Below are 18,902 nucleotides of genomic sequence, written 5' to 3'. Positions count from 1 at the left end.
TAAATCTTTAAAACTACCCTCAAAATTTATTTCATTAAAGTGCCTTGTTTATACATTTATTATTTCAAAATTATATATTTCTTGGATATATGCATGATATTTTGTTTTAATGCAAGAAAACCTAGTTCACTGCAATATTGACAACATTTTGTTGCAAATTCTAATTCATAATGAAATTTGCAAGAGTGTTACAACAAAGCTTAAATATTAATTATATAAGTTGTTTACAAAAGGCAGCAATGAATCAAATGCCTAAAGAAACAACCTCTTCTGAGTTCTGACTGAGTTGACTTATAACCATAGAATATGTAAATGAAAAGGAGTATAAAATAAATCCTTAAAGATGGTCATCTCTGTGAAAGTCCTTTTCATTAAGAAGGATTGTCAATATGCAATATGTACAAGTCAAGATAGCTACAAAGTAAAATGATAGAATGCATTATGAACTGATTGAGAGCATTGAAGATATTTCTTATACACATATTAATGGTACCAAAGAATGCTATATAACCACTATTTCTCAACAGCTCTTGTCTCTTTGACTTTTGAATGCTAACTGGCTTGGTGATAAAATTTATAGGTACTTTCTAGTAGACCACTGTTCAGCACACCATAATGGATTAGATGAGAATTCATGTGTATACCCCAGATGCTTAGTTTGTCGTTTTACTTTGAAAAACGCTGGTCTACTCTTATAAATTTTGGTACTTCACCATTACCGTAAAATAAACATCTGACTCAAATAGCAAACGTTAATATTATGGCGTATATTTATACGAAAACAATTCTACTCACCATCTTTCCTGCTACACGTCTTTCGAACCAGTCTCCGACTGTATATTAAGCATTTGCAATTTATCTTCATGTTCCGGCTTTCTTTGTAATAGTTGGCAGCACATTTTAAAAACATCATTCTGGTATGGACACTTTCATCTGCAGTCAGAGCACGAGTGAGTCAGAGCCTCAGAGAAGTGTCATCTTCAAGATTGTTCGATCGTAGCAATGCCAATGAACAGCTTGTTCGGCGTTATTTTCTGATTCACCTCGCCGCTGATCGGATAAGTAAAGCTTCACGACATTGTCGCATCCACAAATTAAACGAAACGCGACAGTAATGTTGAAAAAGTACAATTCAAAGTCTATCTTCGCTCGCGCAATATATAAAATACAGTGTTTTACGGCTTTACAAGAAATGCGACTTCCCGAAATGACGTCACAATCCATCTTACAACCATTCTCGCCCTAGTCCTTTTAAGGTCACGATTTTTGTCCAAATCACCAACTTTGAGGCCCTCAAAGTCGATGAAGATGAAATTTTCGACTTATCAAATATATTGCAAAAGTTCTTAAAATCGTCTAAACTATCTAAGAAGTCTATTTCCCCAAACATGACATCGGCACTTTAATCTGAATCTTACTCTGATTAGTAATATTGTTTTGCTTACTACCCTCATGATTTATCTTGTTTTATATTGATCTCATAGACATTCCAGAGATTTAATAAACTTGGAATAACACAGACCAGAAAAAGCTTTGTGAATCTTATGGATGATGTTGGTGGAAATTTATTTGATGATTAGAAGAAATTTGTGAGCAATGAGGGAGAAATAAGAATTGTGTTTGACAATTTTGATTTTAAGGTCCTTGCAAATATCATCCTACGTAATCACTGTAATTCTGACATGCATTGGATTGGCCATTATGTCACATTTGATCGCATACCATCGGATCACTCAGATGATCGTGATACAAAGCCACTGGTGTCTGATATCAGTAAGCTCGAGAACATGAACTATGTGTTGAATGAGGATGAGCTTCAAATGATGAATTCTGACTTTACAACACTTGTGACAAGAGTTTTAGTAGAATATATCCCTTGCCTCCAGCACCTTAATTCAAGTGTTTGTCAACATATCCCTCACAAGTGAGTTTAAAAGTAGCTAGTATATCTTTTTATGTATATTTAGGGATATAGTGAGTGCATTTTGTTACAGCAAGATACACTCTTGATACATCACATGCCTCCTTTTAGTCTGGAAGCCTCATTCTAGTGTTTCAAGATAAGGTATTTGGCTCATGAATCATGAGTGTAAAATTCCCAGGCGAGACCATAGGCAGCCGGAGCCCAGACTTTGACTTGCGCGTGTGATACTCGCGCGCGTGTCGCGCTTACGTTGTTTACTTCGTCTATATATTATGACAAGGTAGGAAAGAGTTTATCAAAATATGACAGATATACATTCGTAAATGTATAAATATCTAAAAAAATACTTGAAGAAACGCCACAAAAACTACAACCTAATAATTACCGATGATTAAACTAAATTACCCTGCAGTTTCCATGTTTTAAACAACATCTAAAGCCTTCAAATTAGCGAAGTAAAACAGAAATTCATACGGAATTTTGGGAAAACTATCCGAGGGTCACTCCGCCTAAGGAAACGTCATCTTTTTTGAGATATTAACTAAACGCTCATTGGCTTACCTGCAGGACCACCAATTTTCATGCATTACTGTAATTGCTTATAGTGTATTAATTGTATATTCACCAACTTTAATTTACTAAAGTTATGAACAGAAAATGTCTGGCAATGCTAGCAGCACTGCCACCAGGAAATTTATGACAATTAGTCTTCACAGAAAATATTTGTCAATTTATCAATACAAACAACAGTTAGTAGATTTATCATATATGAAATTATTTTATTCAGAAACTTTAATTCTAACTGGTGATATTCACAGGAAATTGTTATTTTATCTGTATTAACAGTTAGAAATGTGTGTATTTTCTAGCTCATATGGAAACAACTGTACAAGGCAACTGCATCTTGTGGACGAGAGGTTGGGACATTATACAATCTTCGACAACAGTTCAATATGGTATATGTTTATTCTAAGGTTAAAAAGAATTACCGCAGTGCTGAGCATTTAATGCTGTCTGCAACCAAAGCATACATATGTTGTGCTTTCATGCAATGGTGTGGCATGAAGAGATCGGAAGACACCCCACAAGGTATAAACATTCCCACCAAAGATGACACAAATGAAGTTATTGAAGCATTTATCAGAGAAGCTATTGGCTCATTTGTGAAAGAGTATGTTTTGGTTGAGTTTGATACAGAAAAAAGCTACGACACCAGCTGCAAGCAGTAAAAGATAATAGGAAGAATGCGAATGAGTTACAACACCCGACAGCCAAACAGTCAATGGTGGTGGTTCAAACTATAGCTACATTCATTCCAGGTATGTAAGACACCAACAAAATTTTGTTGCAATTTTCAGCCCCAGATTTATATGGATGACTAAATATGAGTATAGATCTTCTGAATTTATTCAAATCATTATATCAGAGGCAGAAAATTGCAGTGATAATCATCAGTGTTAACAGGCTTTAATTTCACATGACAATTTTATGTGTTCTTTTATTGCATAACTTGATTTGCAACAATAAGCAAGCATTGATTACTCTATGGATCACACAAAAAATCAAAAATAGATTCTAATATTATGCCATAAAGACTATTTTGTAGGTAGCATATAGATGTAAAATCAAATAATCTCCATGCAAGCTTGTATTTTATTATTTGCACAATTTTATTTGTATGTTATCACATCAAAAAGCAAAATAATGCAGTAAAATTAACTTAATTTTCCCTTATGAAGGTCAAGTTGTGATAATTTTGAAACAAACAAGGGATGAAGTTGCCTATGAGATGGTGCAGGTAAAGTGGTTTGTTTAGAAGGATGTGGTGCAGTACCAGATAATGTTTACCTAATTGTGGTTGGTGCAGTCCAACCATCTGCTTCATTCACTCATCAAGTTGGCCAACTTGTTTTGTGACAAAAATAATAATAATAATAATAATAATTTAATCATATTTCAACAGGTTAACTTGTTTCAGTATATAAGTTGATACTGTTATCAATCAAGGACCTGCGTTTATATTACTTAAATACACTATATATAAAAATATATAAAACTAATTTGTTCAATAGAAAGTATGCTATAAAAATACAGTATCAAGAGCTTGGCCTGAGAGATTGCTAGAATTTTCATTTCACACAATCATGCCTTATAACCTTAAACATGCACTCAAATCAATTAACTTTAATTTTGTTTTAAAATTGAGAATAGAGGTCTCAGTTTTCATGTCATTGGGTAAGCTTGTTGCCCCATAAAATGCGAATGTTTTTCTTCCAGATTCGCTTCGGACTCTCGGTAAAACTAAGCTCTTCTTGTTCCCTCGAGTACTCCTTGTGTGACATGTTCTTGTAAAATAATCCTGATAAACCGATGGCGCCAAGCCATTCAGACATTTAAAAACATCCACAGCACAGTTTTTATTACGAATTTGTTGGACTGTCGGTAACTGTACAGAGTTACTTTGACCGTTCACAATTCTTAAGGCCCTTATTTGAATGTCTTCGAACTGCTGTTTTCTTGAATCTGCTATGTTGATAAAAACATTACCACAATAAAGCATAACCGGCAAAATCATAACTGCATAAATGGTTTTTGCCGTGTATGGATTTACATTGTGACGTATACGACTCAAAAGCACACCTTACCATCCCAAAATTGAGCACAACAAGCACAAGCAACCCTAGTCCAGTTGCATCAGGTGAGCAAAGCAATAACAGCACAGCAGCTATCCATACAGCACCAACTGCACCTAAATCCATAGAGGAAGAACAAGGCAGACTTATGAACTATGGTTTGCAATGTATACAGCTAGGTGTTTTCTTAATGCAAATGAACGATACTGAGAAAGGAGACGGAGAGAGGTGTCTGCGAAATTGGAAGATGTTAATGCTTTACTTCCGGGCAGGTCCTAGGGGAATGATGACGTATGCCTTTGAAGCAATGCGGCTTATAACAAATGTGAAAGGATTATACACAGAGAAAATGGCACATAGAATAATTCACGGCCAATTTGTTAATACTGCTGGTGGGCCTGGCTGAAATTGTGCCAATGATTTAAGGATGGAGACTTTAGTGAAGACTTTTAAAGGCATTCTAAAAGGATTGTGCGGGAACAAATCGCTCAAGGCCGTAGAACGGGGCACTCAAGCAGCATATGGTTGGAGGAGTACCTGGTATCTTGGATGCAATTGATCGGGACACTGGTGTACCACCAGACTCAAGCAAACACACTCAAGCAAGTATCCACGAAACAGTAAAAGAAATGATCAGCATTTTGAACAAGAAACAACCATTTCAATACACAGCAGGACGAAATTTGTCATCGTTTCCTAATGTTAAGAAAACAACACTGGAATCTGTTGATGTCATTTCCTTAAATGAATGGTTAACAAATCACAAGAAAAGGCTAGCAAAAGATTCATTTGCATCAGACTGTGATGACGAATATAAAGATGAAAGTGATGATGATGAAGACTCTGATACCGAAAACACTGACATTAGTGATTCTGAGAATGACAATATGTAGATAACCTACCCATTAATGTAGTGAATACTCTGTGTAAATGAACTATTATGGCAGAACTGACTTGTTAGTGTTGCTAATTAATGTCAAGATGTTTTTTTTAAATTCTAAATATATCTATAGCATGCTCATTGTTAAATAGTGGAAGTTTTTTAATTACATCCTCAACTGATGTCAGCTGGTGTGCATTTTCTATAACCAAATCAACAATTTCAGTGCTAAAACCACGTGTGAGGCTAATGCTTCCAGCACAACTTCTTCCACAACCATGTAGGGATAGTCTGTATGTTAAGAGTTCCTCCCTTGAATTTTTAGCTTCATCATTAATAATGATCTAGGAGCAGATTCTTCAGGGTCCCCAGTAGCACATAAAGTAGAGGTTACATTTGAGGTGATAATTGATTCATTGGTACTGGAACTGAACAACAGTGTAACTGATTCAAGCATACATTCATCACATGAACATATTCGTTTATGATAATCACAACAAAAATGATCTTCATCAGTTCTAGGTGGGTATTTGTAACCAAAATAAGAAAGAATGAACACTCTTTCACATTTAGTTGTCTGTAAATATTCCCTCATGTGGGATGTCATACCTTTCCTTGACTTGGAGAGGTCATAAGAATTGTAGTACATGGTGGCTGCTGCAGGCAATCCATCTCTGCCACACCTGCCTGCCTCCTGAAAGTACTCTTCTAAAGTGTAGGGAACTCCTATGTGTATCACTCGTCTGATATTTGGTTTATCCACCCCAATACCAAATGCAACTGTCACAAGAAGCAAACGTAGTTTGGATGTTCCTTGAACTAGTTCTTTTACAATTCGTTCTCGTTCATATTCCGGATACTGAGAATGAAATTGAGTGAAAAGCCTGTTCTTGCTGCAAGAGGAAGCACCAATTGGATGATACTGTAAACGTCCCAGCTTGGTACTAGCATACCTACCGAAAAGTATTCCTTTAATTATTACAAAAATATTATACTGCAATGCATACATTTGTCAAACAGCAAACTATAATGATATATGAAGTCCTTGTCACTTCAGTACTGGTAATTCACCATTAAAATAAAAGGGTCTTCACTCAAATAAAATCATTTGACAGAATGAAATAAAAATTCGCACAAGACATGGGCTTAATCAGTTTTTTAAGGTCGGTAAATATTAAAAGAAACACAATTACCTGAAGCACTCCAATATTGTCTCAAGGTTTCCATATATCAATGTCAAAGAGAAATCTTGACGTTTTTCTTCTAACAATGATAGGATTTAGAATGCGTCCCAACTTATCATACCCTTGTGTTGGACGAGGATAAGAGGCTAGAAAAATGTTTGCTCGATCAGGGTTTACTTCAACAAAAGCTGGGTTTATAAGTCCAATTGAGTTAACAATTTCTGTTTTGGTATTACTTGTTGCCGTTGCTGTTAATGCCAAAAAGGGAATAGATGAATAAATGCTTGACAATATCCCAAGTTTTCCATAGCAAGGACGAAATATCTTCCTAAAAAAAGTTGTGTACATCTTGGGCTCTTGGTCAAATATATATATATATATATATATATATATATATATATATATATATATATATATAATATATATATATATATATATATATATATATAACACAACTAAACATTTAAATAAGCCAATTAATTATCAGACTTAAAGGAGCTGTGTCACCTCGTGCGCATCCTTTCTGCGCATATAGAAACTTGAAAACTACAGCCTGTAGATATCAAGTTTCATATCCAAGATGGCGGCGCCATGTGTGGGAGCGCATGGCGGCAGACGCGACAATTCAGGAAGGAAACGAAAATATAGTGGTTCTATAAGTTCACAGAAAGGCTGGAATAGTGCGAACAAACGCATTTATTTATCATTAAAGATATTTGAAGCATGGAGAGATGCGAAAAGCGACGCAGGTTACGAAAAATGTAGCGATAGCGACTTTGCTGCTCATCTTCTGTCCTTGGAATTTCGCAGAAGGTAAAGTTGATTATTTGAAACAATTCGATTAAAGGTAAAGCATGGCTATTAGAAAGGCAATTTCATTTTTTCTGGGAAAATATAAATCAGCCAGTTTTTGCAGTAAGGAAAGGACCGAAAGGTAGAACGCAGGCATGTGACAGTGGCGCACGAGGAGATGACATTGGGGTTATGTCACATGTCACTAACGAGGGTAAGAAAAGGCGGTTTTTTTCTCTAGGGAGAATATTGATTTCCTTTCAAAAAAGGGCATGCTTTGCGTAACCATAGATATATCCAGTGAGCCAAAATAAAACATTGAAATTGCATTTTGAGGTCCGTCAACATCGACTCCGCTAAAAGCTGTGAGAGACATTGTTGTTCCTGTGGAGTCGCCGATTTTACCACCAATGGCCAGTGACTCAAACTTTGGTGGACCAAGTATATCACTTGAAAGGTATAAACCTATGGAATATACTGCTATTAATAATTTGACTTCTCAGTATCAATAAATATTACCTTTCATGTAACAAGCTGATAAGATTATTAAGAAAATATTATTTATAATACATTAGTCATAATATCACACCAAGAGATGAGGATAAGGGAAATACATCTATATTTACTGATGACGAAGAAGTGTTTTCCGATGATAGCAGTTTGGAGGATATTAGGTATGATCTTCTGGTAAATTCTTCCCAACAGTTTTTACGTAAAAAATCTATGATTTCATAAAACATTTTTGTTGTACAGATCACATGAAATTACACAGCTGAATCTACCAACATGGAAAAAATGGCAGTCAAGAGAAGCCTTGATCGTCTAAAGGATGAATTGAAAATCGTGGAACTGGTGACAGATGCTTCCACATCTGTTAAAGCATTACTTGGTATGTTAAAATATTTCCTTTTCATCTTTTTAATGGCTGAAAGATGCATAGTGATGATCATTTGCAACTTCATTAAATGGTAATCTTTTGTCTTAACATAAGTTATCGCAACAAGCATTTTTACAAGACAGATATTAGCTCTTCTCCAGGTTTTAAAACCTTTAGGTGAAAAAAAGTCACAAAGTGCTATAATAGTTAAATAAAAGTCGATTTATGTTTTATCTTTCACAGAAGCTGAATATCAGGGTATGATTCATAGCTTGGATGTGTGGCACAAGTCCAAAAGCATTAAAAATGCCTTGTCAAGTTTTGTATATCATATTTGATGTGCAGACTTAGCTTGCTGTTAGACTGACACAAGTGCAACTGTGCTATTATAATTAGCAAACTACTTTCAATTTGGATCTCACTTCAGTTAGGAAATTCAAAAACAATGGCCAAAATTAAAGACTGGTCACCCCATATAATCAGACATTTTTGGCACTGTTCAAGTAGATGTAGGGAGAATGAAGCAACCACTGACGAAGAGGCTTTAAAAGTTATGAAGGTATTTTTATTTTAATGCTGTGTAGGATTTTTTGCACATTGATACAGTTCAACAGAATATTCTTAACATATCCCAAATACTATCTTTAGGACAAATGGATCGGATTATTGCATCACATTATTCAATCACGACATAACGTCATGGCGGATGGACACAGTGTTCATAGCTCCGAGTCTACAAATAAAATCTCATTGACGCCTTTGATTTCCTCAATATAAATAAGTATATAACATCGGATAGCATTTCTTACGATGGTAAGCGAATTAAATGGCAGGATAGCTACGAATCCTTGCAAGATTTTGTGGCGAATGCCTTCGGTCAACAAGGCAAGTGGCGGCGGTCAGGAGGCGTTTCAAAGTGTTTGATGCCCATAGCACAGATCTATCTATGACATGGTATCCCGGAAAGTTAAATACCTTAACTTTCAAAGGAACAGTTGGAGAAACAGCAAAAGCCTGTTTGATCGACCTATTGACGCCACCTAAAGATATGCCGGAAAATGCTTTTAAAAGTATTGACCATCATGATAACAACTGTGAGTATTTAGAAAATATAATGTTGGAGATTGAAATTCTGAATAGCAAGGTCGACTCAATGCAGGCCCTAAACGATTCCCGTGGTGATCCCCCATCAATCATAGTATCTAAACTGTCTAAAGAAGTAGCTTGCCTACATATTGATCTTGAGGGAGAAAAGGCAAAGAACAGTGCTTTAGAGCATGAGGTAAACCGTCTCAAAGATGAGATTTTGTTAATTAAATCATATCTAAAGGGAACAGCGAACATAGAGAACAATACAGATTTAAGTCCTGTCGGATTAGCCTCAGTTAATGGCAAAAGTAAACTACCCAATGGTCTGGGTCACGAATCGGTGCTTGAATATCAAAACCATAACCGTATAACGAGAGGCTTAACAGCTGCTAATGATTCAGTCATCATTGTTACTGATGTCGAACAAAATGATCCAACTGCAGGTCATCTCCCTAATGGAAATAAAAGCCACCATTGTCTTAGTCCAAATCTTGATCAACTAAATGCAAATCAACTAGATGCAAATGATTCACTAAGACAACAGGTTTATCATTACCGCGCCAAACAACACAAAGCATTCCTCCAAAAACACGATTGTGAAAGCGAATTGCGCAAGATGCCTTTCCCTGCAAGACCTAGGCGTTGTGGCTCTATACCTAGAATTCAAGACTCAAATCACCCCTCTATAACTGATCGACATCTAGTCAGAAAGATCCAACTAAAAGATCCAACTGCCGGTCATCTCCCAAATGCAAATAAAAGCCACCGGTGTCTTAGTCCAAATCTAGATAATCTAAATGGAAATCAACAAAATGCAAATGACTCTCTAACGCAACAGGTTCATCATTACCGTGCTAAACAACACAAAGCATTCCATCAAAAGCAAGACTGCGAAAGCGAATTGTGCAAGAAGCCTTTCCCTGCAAGACCCAGGCACTGCAGCTCTATACCTGGAATTCAAGACGCAAATCACCCCCCTATAACCCATCGACACCTAGTCAGAAATCGTGATCAAAATTTTTTATTAAAAGCGTCCAGGAGAAACCACCGTCCAAGGAGAAACTACCGTCCAAGGCCGCCTCGGAATCCAACAAGGGTCCATTTCTGGCAGCCGCCAACGCTTATAAAGCCCCTGATAAAGTTCAACTCGAGTCTTCAAATAGACCCCATAGAACAAATGAAGTCGTGGAAGGAATACCTCCACTATGTTCATCGAGTAACACGGAACAATATCAGCCAGCAGAGATGAGAATACCTACTAGGATTACTTACAGAAAAAACAAACGGCGGGAGCGCATCTGGGTTCCCAATTTTAGATTATTAATCCCATTGAAGACTCCTGTTACGACCCACGCTTTCCCAAGATTTGGTTTAGTAATGTTAGGTCGATGGTCAACAAGTTAGACGAAGTTTCTGCATCAATTTCTATCGAACTGTGTGACGTTGCCGTAATTACTGAAACATGGTTAAATCCACAAATAACTAACGAGTCTATACGTATTCCTGGTTATGTATCTTGCCCACGTGATAGAATGAATAACCAGCGCGGTGGTGGTCTTTGTTCCTATTTTAACTCAAACCTTAATTTTACCGAATTAACTGACTTAGGCGATCCTGAAATTGAGAGTCAATGGTTTTTAATCAAAATGGATCGATTACCCCGAGGAATAAACTCCATTATCCTGGGAACAGTTTATCACCCCCCCCCAAAGCGATGACCACGCGCTTCGAACGCATATCTTCAAATGTTTAGATTCCTCACTGGCAAACTATCCTAATTCCGCTGTCCTGGTTCTCGGAGATTTTAACCAATTTAAGCCAGGAAATCTGTGCAATTCCTTTAGATTGAAAACTCTGGTCACCAAGCCTACCAGGGGAAGTAATATCCTTGATCAAGCATTTTCAACTTTATCGGCTTACTACGATGCTACCATCCTGCCACCTATTGGCCAATCTGATCATTCTAGCATATTACTTCAACCCACTTCACCACATGCTCCAAGCCTACCTACCACACGACTCCCAAAGCGTGATTATCGTGTTTCCAACAAACGAAATTTGATATCCTGCCTGGACTCGGTCAATTGGACACCGCTCATGAGGCGAAATTCATGTGACGATCAACTGGATTTGTTCCAGTCTGTGGTTCATGGTGCTTTGAATTCATGTATTCCCATGCGTACTGTTAAACTCCATCCCAACGATAAACCATGGATTACTCCCGCTATTAAAGAATCCATTAAGAAACGTCAACAAGCTTGGTTGAATAATGACCTTCCCAAATTTAATGTTTATCGCAATAAAGTGATAAAACTCTGTAAAAGTGCACGTCGAAGATTCTATAACAACAAAATCAATCACATGAACCAGAGCAATCCTAAAAAGTGGTGGGACGGTATCAAGCAGTTGTCAGGAATGTCCAACCCCCCTCCGTTTAATAGTCTAGCCATAAACGGCACCGTCTTGAGAGACTTTGAACTTGCCACCGTCATTAATGAATCCTTCTGCAGTACTGCTGCTGATATACCGCATTTGAATTTCACTCCAGTACCCGTTTCCAATGTTCCTGATAGATACGTCATTACGCGTGATGCTGTTGAACTTGCATTGGCAGGTGTTAACGATCGTAAGTCTGTAGGACCTGATGAGATCCCCAATTGGATCCTGAAAACATGTGCCGCAAATATTAGCTACCCTGTATGCTCCATGTTTAACTCTTCCATTAGAGAAGGTCGTGTACCTGATCTGTGGAAATGCGCGGATGTTCTCCCTTTAAGCAAGATCCCTACACCGAAATCTATTGATACGGACCTTAGACCTATATCCCTCACGGCAGTACTGAGCAAGATCCTTGAGTCTTTCGTGTTCAATTGGCTTGCACCCATTGTTATGCCATTCATTGATCCCCTCCAGTTTGGCTGTGTGAAAAAGTCCTCAACGACTCACGCCCTCGTGCACCTAATCCACCATTGGCTTTCGGCCCTGGAAACACCTAATACCATTATTCGATCCTGCTTTATTGATTTTTCCAAAACGTTTGATCGAATTGACCATAACATTCTAATGCGCAAATTACAACTCCTCAACGTTCCACCCGTGTTATTAAACTGGTGTTCAAGTTTCCTTCAAGGCAGACAACAGCGCGTTAAATTAAAATCTTGTAAATCTGATTGGAAAGAAATCAATGCTGGAGTTCCGCAAGGCACAAAACTGGGCCCTTTGTTCTTTCTTATAATGGTCAATGATCTATCCAGTGAACTACCGCTGTACAAGTACGTTGATGATTGTGCTATTTCTGAAGTTGAAAACTAAAGATTTCACCGTGTCCTTCTTGATCAATCAACCCCCGGCACAACCCTTGCTTGTCAATAACCTACCTCTGGAGGCTGTGATCTCTATCAAACTTTGTCAATAACCTACCTCTGGAGGCTGTGATCTCTATCAAACTCCTGGGAGTAAATTTAACCTCCGATCTCAAGTGGACCACACATATCAGGCACATATCCTCTAAAGCAAGCAAACGCCTGTATGTCTTAAGGCTAATGGTGTCCAACCTAGTGATCTTAAGGCGGTATATTGTAGTTTCATCAGACCTGTCCTGGAATATGCATGTCCAGTTTGGCATACCTCACTACCTAATTTCCTCACCGTTGAATTGGAACATATTCAGCAACGTGTGTTCAAAATTATTTTTCCCCATTTGTCCTAAACCGAAAGCCTTAAAGACCTGAATTTACCTACCTTAGAAGCGAGAAGGGAACGGTTATGCAGAACCTTTTATAAAAATAATTATAATGACCCTTCGGGTAAAATTTCTAGTCTATTACCCATTACTTTTAACCCATGAGTACGATCTCAGACATCCTCGATCGATCTCTCTTTTTAAATATCGAACGAAACGCTATAATGATAGCTTTTTGCCGTATTGCATACGTAAATGGAACTCATTTTAATATTTTAATATTTTAGAACCTAATGTTAGCATATCTTTTTGTAGTTATGGTATTAACATGTTAGTAATTGTATTTCTGAGTATTTTATCACTGTAAATATGTAAATAGTCTTATTTCTGATACTTGTAAACTTGTGTTTTTCAGTTCGTTTTTGAACTGCCATTCAAGTATTTTAATAATAATCACGATCACAATCACAATCACATCTGCAATGATCATCAATGGCTAGGTGGCGAATGTGACCATGAGGAGGGTTAGCATGATGAAACTCTCCCTTGGTTTGATCGACGAGACAAAGATTTTGTTGAACTGCAAAAAGTAATTTTGAACCCAGAATTACTTGCTTCTTTCAAGTATTATACCCGGTTCAGGTAAGGAAGAAAAACTGGTTGAGATAAGCAATCTAGTTTGTGGTTATTTTCATTTATTTTTTATTTCATCTAATAGGCATACTGGTGGTATTGAGTGTGCTAATAGCCTTGGTTTAGTCTACACCCCAAAACAAACGCCCTTCAGGTAAGCCTTTTGTTAACAGGATGGTATAAACCTTTAGTACTTATCTTGAAATGCAAAGTTGTTTGTTAGTTACACAATAGCCTTGAACTCCTCTTGTGTGGGTACAAATAATTCAAAGATTATTACACATTGCTATTTGATTTAGCTATAGAGCATACAAGGCAAGAAGGCAGCTCACTGCAATTGATTGGAATTTCCATATAAATCTTCCACAAGCAACAACAAAAGCTGGTGAAAATTTGGTTACTAGAAAATATAACCCAAGGACAAGGCAGTGGGATAACAAAGTTGTGAAAGTGACAAAGAGCTATGAATATGTGCCAGTGCTCATTTCGAAAATATTTAGAAGGAGAATTGGTGATAGTGGTGGCGTGACACAACTTGTTGCCCTCAATACAAGTGACCCTGCTTTAATAGCTCCAACAATTGCTCATGTCCCACCTCCTCCTACTAAAGAAATTGTTGAACGAAGGAGCAGATTTACATAGACATCTGTGCAAACAAGTGAACAGCCTGAACTCGCAATTAAATCTATTGACTGTACATAAATTTATAATATTACCATCTTGATATCTATATGTATATACTTAAAATAACAATAAATTACAGTACCAGGGAGCAGTTGTATGGAAGTTAGATAGTGCTATTCACCAGATAGTGCTTTTTTATCAGTTATGAAAATAATATCGATGTAAGAATATTAATAGCAACTCAACAAATGGCAACTTTAGGGCAATCAAAAAAACACTATCTGGTGGATAGCACTATCTAGCCTTTGTACAACCAGCCCCTGGTGTGCTAGAAATATTCAGTTTCAAAAAAATACTTTTGAGTTCCCAATTCTTTTTAAGAAACCCTTTATGTTTCAAACTTCATTGTCCCCATTTAAAATTATCTGACTTAGTGTTCCCTAAATCCCATGTAAATTCCTGTGATTGATGGAAAACGTTCCCTAATTTTTAAAACAACACATGAGGGGCATACTCGTCTGTTACCCCTGCCCAGGTGACCATGCCGTGCCAAAATAAATTGTCTATATGCTGCCTTTCTAAATGCTCTTGTGCTATTATCTTCCCTGTCATTACGTATATCTCCCGTATTTCTTATACACAGCTCCAGCACATCAGGGTCGAGGCATAATTTTGTGAAGCGGGAAGAAAGTGTGATGCATTTTTTTAATTTACAGCACTTGTTCTCAACCTCCTGTGGCATGGGTTGACATCTTCCACAATTACACCAGTCAGGCTTATTTGTTCCAAAGTGCTCTGGATCTTGGGTGGGTGGCTTATTTGGTTGATCCTGTGCCTCTGGATCTTGTGTGGAGGTTCCATGCCAAAACTGACTCTCATCACCAGCCTCATCCAGGTCATCCTCCATTAGTAACAAGGAGTGTATGTAGTCCATGCTACCAATTCCCCTGCGCAAGCCTCGAATTGCAAGCTTTCTCACCAAACTCTCGTCCAATGTATCAATGAAGTCCTGCATCAAAATGACAAAATAAATTCACAAAGTATAAAATGTTAAAGCATGATAAATTGCCTCTGCTATGTGCCTATATAAATTCTACCTTAACGTCCTTGTGCTCTTTTTCTCTCTGACTTTCCTCGGATTCCATGGGATTGTGGCTCAAACGAAAACCTTGCGCTCCGCCGCTTGATTTTGCACGTGTTCGTGCTGCTGGTCTGCTTCTGTCGTCTCGCTCTCTGTCGGGATTTTCTACTATTTCCTAAAACAAAAAAAGAAATATTGTCAGTTTGAAAGGCTTTCTAGTCAAAAGAAGAATATTTTCTTCGGACTTACTCTATTCTTGCAAGGTTTTGCACTGGTACCGCATTTACACTCGCTCGAACACAATGAGTTATTCCCTTTGCATGGACAGCCTCTATTTCCCTTTCTCTTGGTGCTACACGAGCTTTTGCAATCACAACGGCTTGCTTATACCGTAAAGTTATAATAACAAGTTCAAAATTAAAAAACTTGCTTTCTTATATGCAAATATATGGAAATTTATACTTACCATATTGATTTTCCTCATATTGTTTTGCTTCACTCATCCGTATGGCGACATTTGTTCCGAATGATTTCCGACAATTTCCGATCATTTTTGTTATGCGCAGAAAAGATGCGCACGAGGTGACACAGCTCCTTTAACTATCTGTTGGATATATTTAATGACTGTAATTGTAGAAGGGTCAATGTTCTGTGTTTGACCGGCATGCTTGAGTTGCGTTTTAGACAGATAATAGTCATATATATGCATATGGTAAGAGCTGGTATGTTAAGGATTTCCCGTATCCAGTTGGCAAAACACACACTGGATCTTCGTTATTGACAATTATCTTCTTTATAGTTTTGAACTGTTGTGGTTTTAACTGAGTTCCTTTCCTTCCCATTTTCTCCAAAGAGAAAGCCACTGCCTTCCTAAGTACTATATCTCTCTCCATATTTATTTAATTCGATATTACTTGGTAAAACGTTTACTATAATTACAACTTCTTTTGTAATAGATTTGCTTTTCTTGCACGTATATAATAACTAATAAGTTTGCATATTCTCCTCTTTCACAAATACCATAATGCTTTGCGCTTTGGGGGGTTATTTAAAAAATATTTCCTTTGTACCATTTGTTTACAATTTTACACTGTTAATAATGGGTAAAAAAGACTATTCTCCTCTTTCACAAATACCATAATGGTTTGCGCTTTGGGGGGTTGTTTAAAAAATATTTCCTTTGTACCATTTGTTTACAATTTTACATTGTTAATAATGGGTAAAAAAGACTATTGTTGTGCTCCTGGATGCTCAAATAACCGAACGAAATACCCTGAACTACAATTCTACAGAATTCCGAAAGAGAAAACTAGGAGAAAGAGCTGGCTAGCTAGAATTAGGCGTGATTTTGTCCCTTCTGAAAACACACGACTGTGTTCTTCTCATTTCGCTGACGGCGTGAAAGTCAGATGAAAGAACCAGTCGAAATTTATTCCTTCGATTTTTGAATACTCTCACTTGGCACAAACAACTCAAGGACCACGAACAACAGTGTCACCAAAGACACAGCATTGGAAGTTATTACAGAAGAAGCGAAGCTGAAGAGGCAAGGAAGAATGCCGGTAAGCCAGTCCAAACTTCCTTCCGATTTATCTTTTCCTCAAAGGTTTGATTGGCATGTTTTTTTTCATAGACCAATCAGATACGCTTTTTAAAAAACAGTTGTTGTGATATTTAATAATTCATAACCTGTTCTATAACATTCAACGTTTGCGCACTGTGCAGCAATTACTAAAATCCTTTATATTTTAACTTAGGTACCCACTCGAAAAGAGAGGCCTAAAGGTAATCCACAAGATGATAACTTTGGAAGGCACAATGTTTGGGGAGTATGCCTTCCTTCAAGCCATCCTCTAAAAGCACATGATTTTGTAGAACACAGGCTTATCCAGACAACCTAAACTTTGATTCAGAAACCTTAAAGCATATCAATGACTTAGAAAGTAGAGTACAGAAACTTGAAGAAGAAAACAAAAATCTTCGCTCACGATGCCTCATTTTAGCCCAATTGAAGCATGATGATCCTAGCTTTCAGTTTTGGACTGGATTTCCTAATTATGGTTCTTTCAGTGCTTTGTTTCAGTACCTGGAGTGTGCTTTGAATTAAAAGACCTTTGCCAAATGCTAGAATCCCTGGATGAAGGAAATGCCAAGCACTTTTCCAATTTTCTAAATGTGAAGATTATCATTGATTGTACAGAAATTTTTACAGAGAAACCATCATCATTGCAAGCATGCAAAGAAATATATTCCAATTATAAATGGCACACAACATTCAAGTTTTTAGTTGAAATTGACACACATGCAGCAGTTGTTTATGTTTCTCGAGCATGGGGTGCGCGCACTTCGGACAAACATATTACATCAAACTGTAATGACTTACTAGATGCAATGAAAGAGGGGGATGAGATAATGGCTGATAGAGGATTTGACATAGATGATGTCTTAAGTGTTCCAGGTGTTAAAGTTATCATCCCAGATTTTAAGGGGAAAGACCGCTCACAAATGAGGGGAGTTGAAAGTAGAAGGTCAGAAAATATAGCAGTGGCACGAATGCATGTGGAGAGGGCAATACAGAGAATCAAGATTTATCGTATTCTTCGAACTGAAATACCTTTGACTATGACACACTTAGCTGAGCAAATATTTACTGTTTGTGCCTATTCAGTTAATTTCCTGTCCCCAATACTACAATAGGTTGACAGTTAAATATTGAAAAGAGCATTGGAAACAAAACTTTTCAATATCAAATATTTCAGAATCATACTTTGATATATATTTCCCTAACATATTATTTGTCTGTACAATAAATTTCAGTATAAGTAAACTATATGTACAATTCAACTATATAAAGTTTTCAACAATGGATAAATAAATTATTAATGCATTTCATTAATATTACCAGTGGGTAAATAACTTATTGTAAATTGTGTTGCCCATATATATGTGGTACTATCAGTGAGCACTTTATATAGTATTACATTACTCTATTTTTAGAAACCCTTGGGGCAGCCCTAATAATTCAATGGTATTTGTATAATAACTATTCCACTCTTACAACAGTGCTGAGAGATTCATATGTAATTCCAAGTTTACCAATTCTACTGTGTCCAAACTTAACCCGGGGATATGCAGGCTCCAATAAAATAATGTCATAATAAAATTTCCTAAGGTTGCAATTGCAACCATGATGATCATTATGATGATCTTGATCATAATTAGCATAATAATCATAATAAATTATGGTTGCCATGGCAACCATGATGATTATTGTGATGACCATGATCATCATTAGTATAATAATCATAATAAATTATGGTTTCTGTGGCAACCATAATTTTCATTATGATGATCTTAATCATATTTAGCATATTATTCATGATAAATTATGGTTGCTATGGCAACCATTATCATCATTTTGATGATAATGATCCAAATTAACATAACAATCATAATAAATTATGGTTGCAATTGCAACCATGTTGATCATTATGATGATCTTG

General features: G+C 36.8%; 2 protein-coding genes and 1 pseudogene across 2 annotated transcripts; 2 read left to right on the top strand and 1 right to left on the bottom strand.

The window, feature by feature from the left end:
* The first annotated feature begins 7,201 nt into the window (after nucleotides 1-7,201).
* Nucleotides 7,202-14,336, top strand: LOC114540967 (annotated as a pseudogene).
* Nucleotides 14,337-14,748: 412 nt separating this feature from the next.
* LOC114540966 lies at nucleotides 14,749-16,002 on the bottom strand. The gene is made up of 4 exons (XM_028560955.1): nucleotides 15,866-16,002; nucleotides 15,649-15,782; nucleotides 15,416-15,574; nucleotides 14,749-15,327 (listed from the first exon to the last, which is right to left on the bottom strand). The coding sequence occupies exons 1-4, from the start codon at nucleotides 15,948-15,950 to the stop codon at nucleotides 14,749-14,751; spliced, it is 957 nt and encodes a 318-aa protein (XP_028416756.1). The 5' UTR covers nucleotides 15,951-16,002.
* Nucleotides 16,003-16,955: 953 nt separating this feature from the next.
* Nucleotides 16,956-18,096, top strand: LOC114540965. The gene is made up of 3 exons (XM_028560954.1): nucleotides 16,956-16,961; nucleotides 17,157-17,184; nucleotides 17,483-18,096. The coding sequence occupies exons 1-3, from the start codon at nucleotides 16,956-16,958 to the stop codon at nucleotides 18,094-18,096; spliced, it is 648 nt and encodes a 215-aa protein (XP_028416755.1).
* The last annotated feature ends 806 nt before the right edge of the window (nucleotides 18,097-18,902 follow it).

Source organism: Dendronephthya gigantea, unplaced genomic scaffold, assembly GCF_004324835.1.
Source record: "Dendronephthya gigantea isolate DGI-Jeju-01 unplaced genomic scaffold, DenGig_1.0 000258F, whole genome shotgun sequence".
Classification (NCBI taxonomy): domain Eukaryota; kingdom Metazoa; phylum Cnidaria; class Anthozoa; order Malacalcyonacea; family Nephtheidae; genus Dendronephthya; species Dendronephthya gigantea.
Note: the sequence above shows the minus strand (reverse complement) of the source record. Positions and strands in the feature narration are given on the sequence as shown.

Coding starts and splice junctions, on each gene's coding strand:
- LOC114540966 (XM_028560955.1), bottom strand. CDS start 15,950: ATGATCGGAAATTGTCGGAAATCATTCGGAACAAATGTCGCCATACGG. Junction 15,783..15,865: donor ATATGAGGAAAATCAATATG/GTAAGTATAAAT, acceptor TTACGGTATAAG/CAAGCCGTTGTGATTGCAAA. Junction 15,328..15,415: donor AAGAGCACAAGGACGTTAAG/GTAGAATTTATA, acceptor ATTTTGATGCAG/GACTTCATTGATACATTGGA.
- LOC114540965 (XM_028560954.1), top strand. Junction 17,185..17,482: donor TCGAAAAGAGAGGCCTAAAG/GTAATCCACAAG, acceptor GCTTTGTTTCAG/TACCTGGAGTGTGCTTTGAA.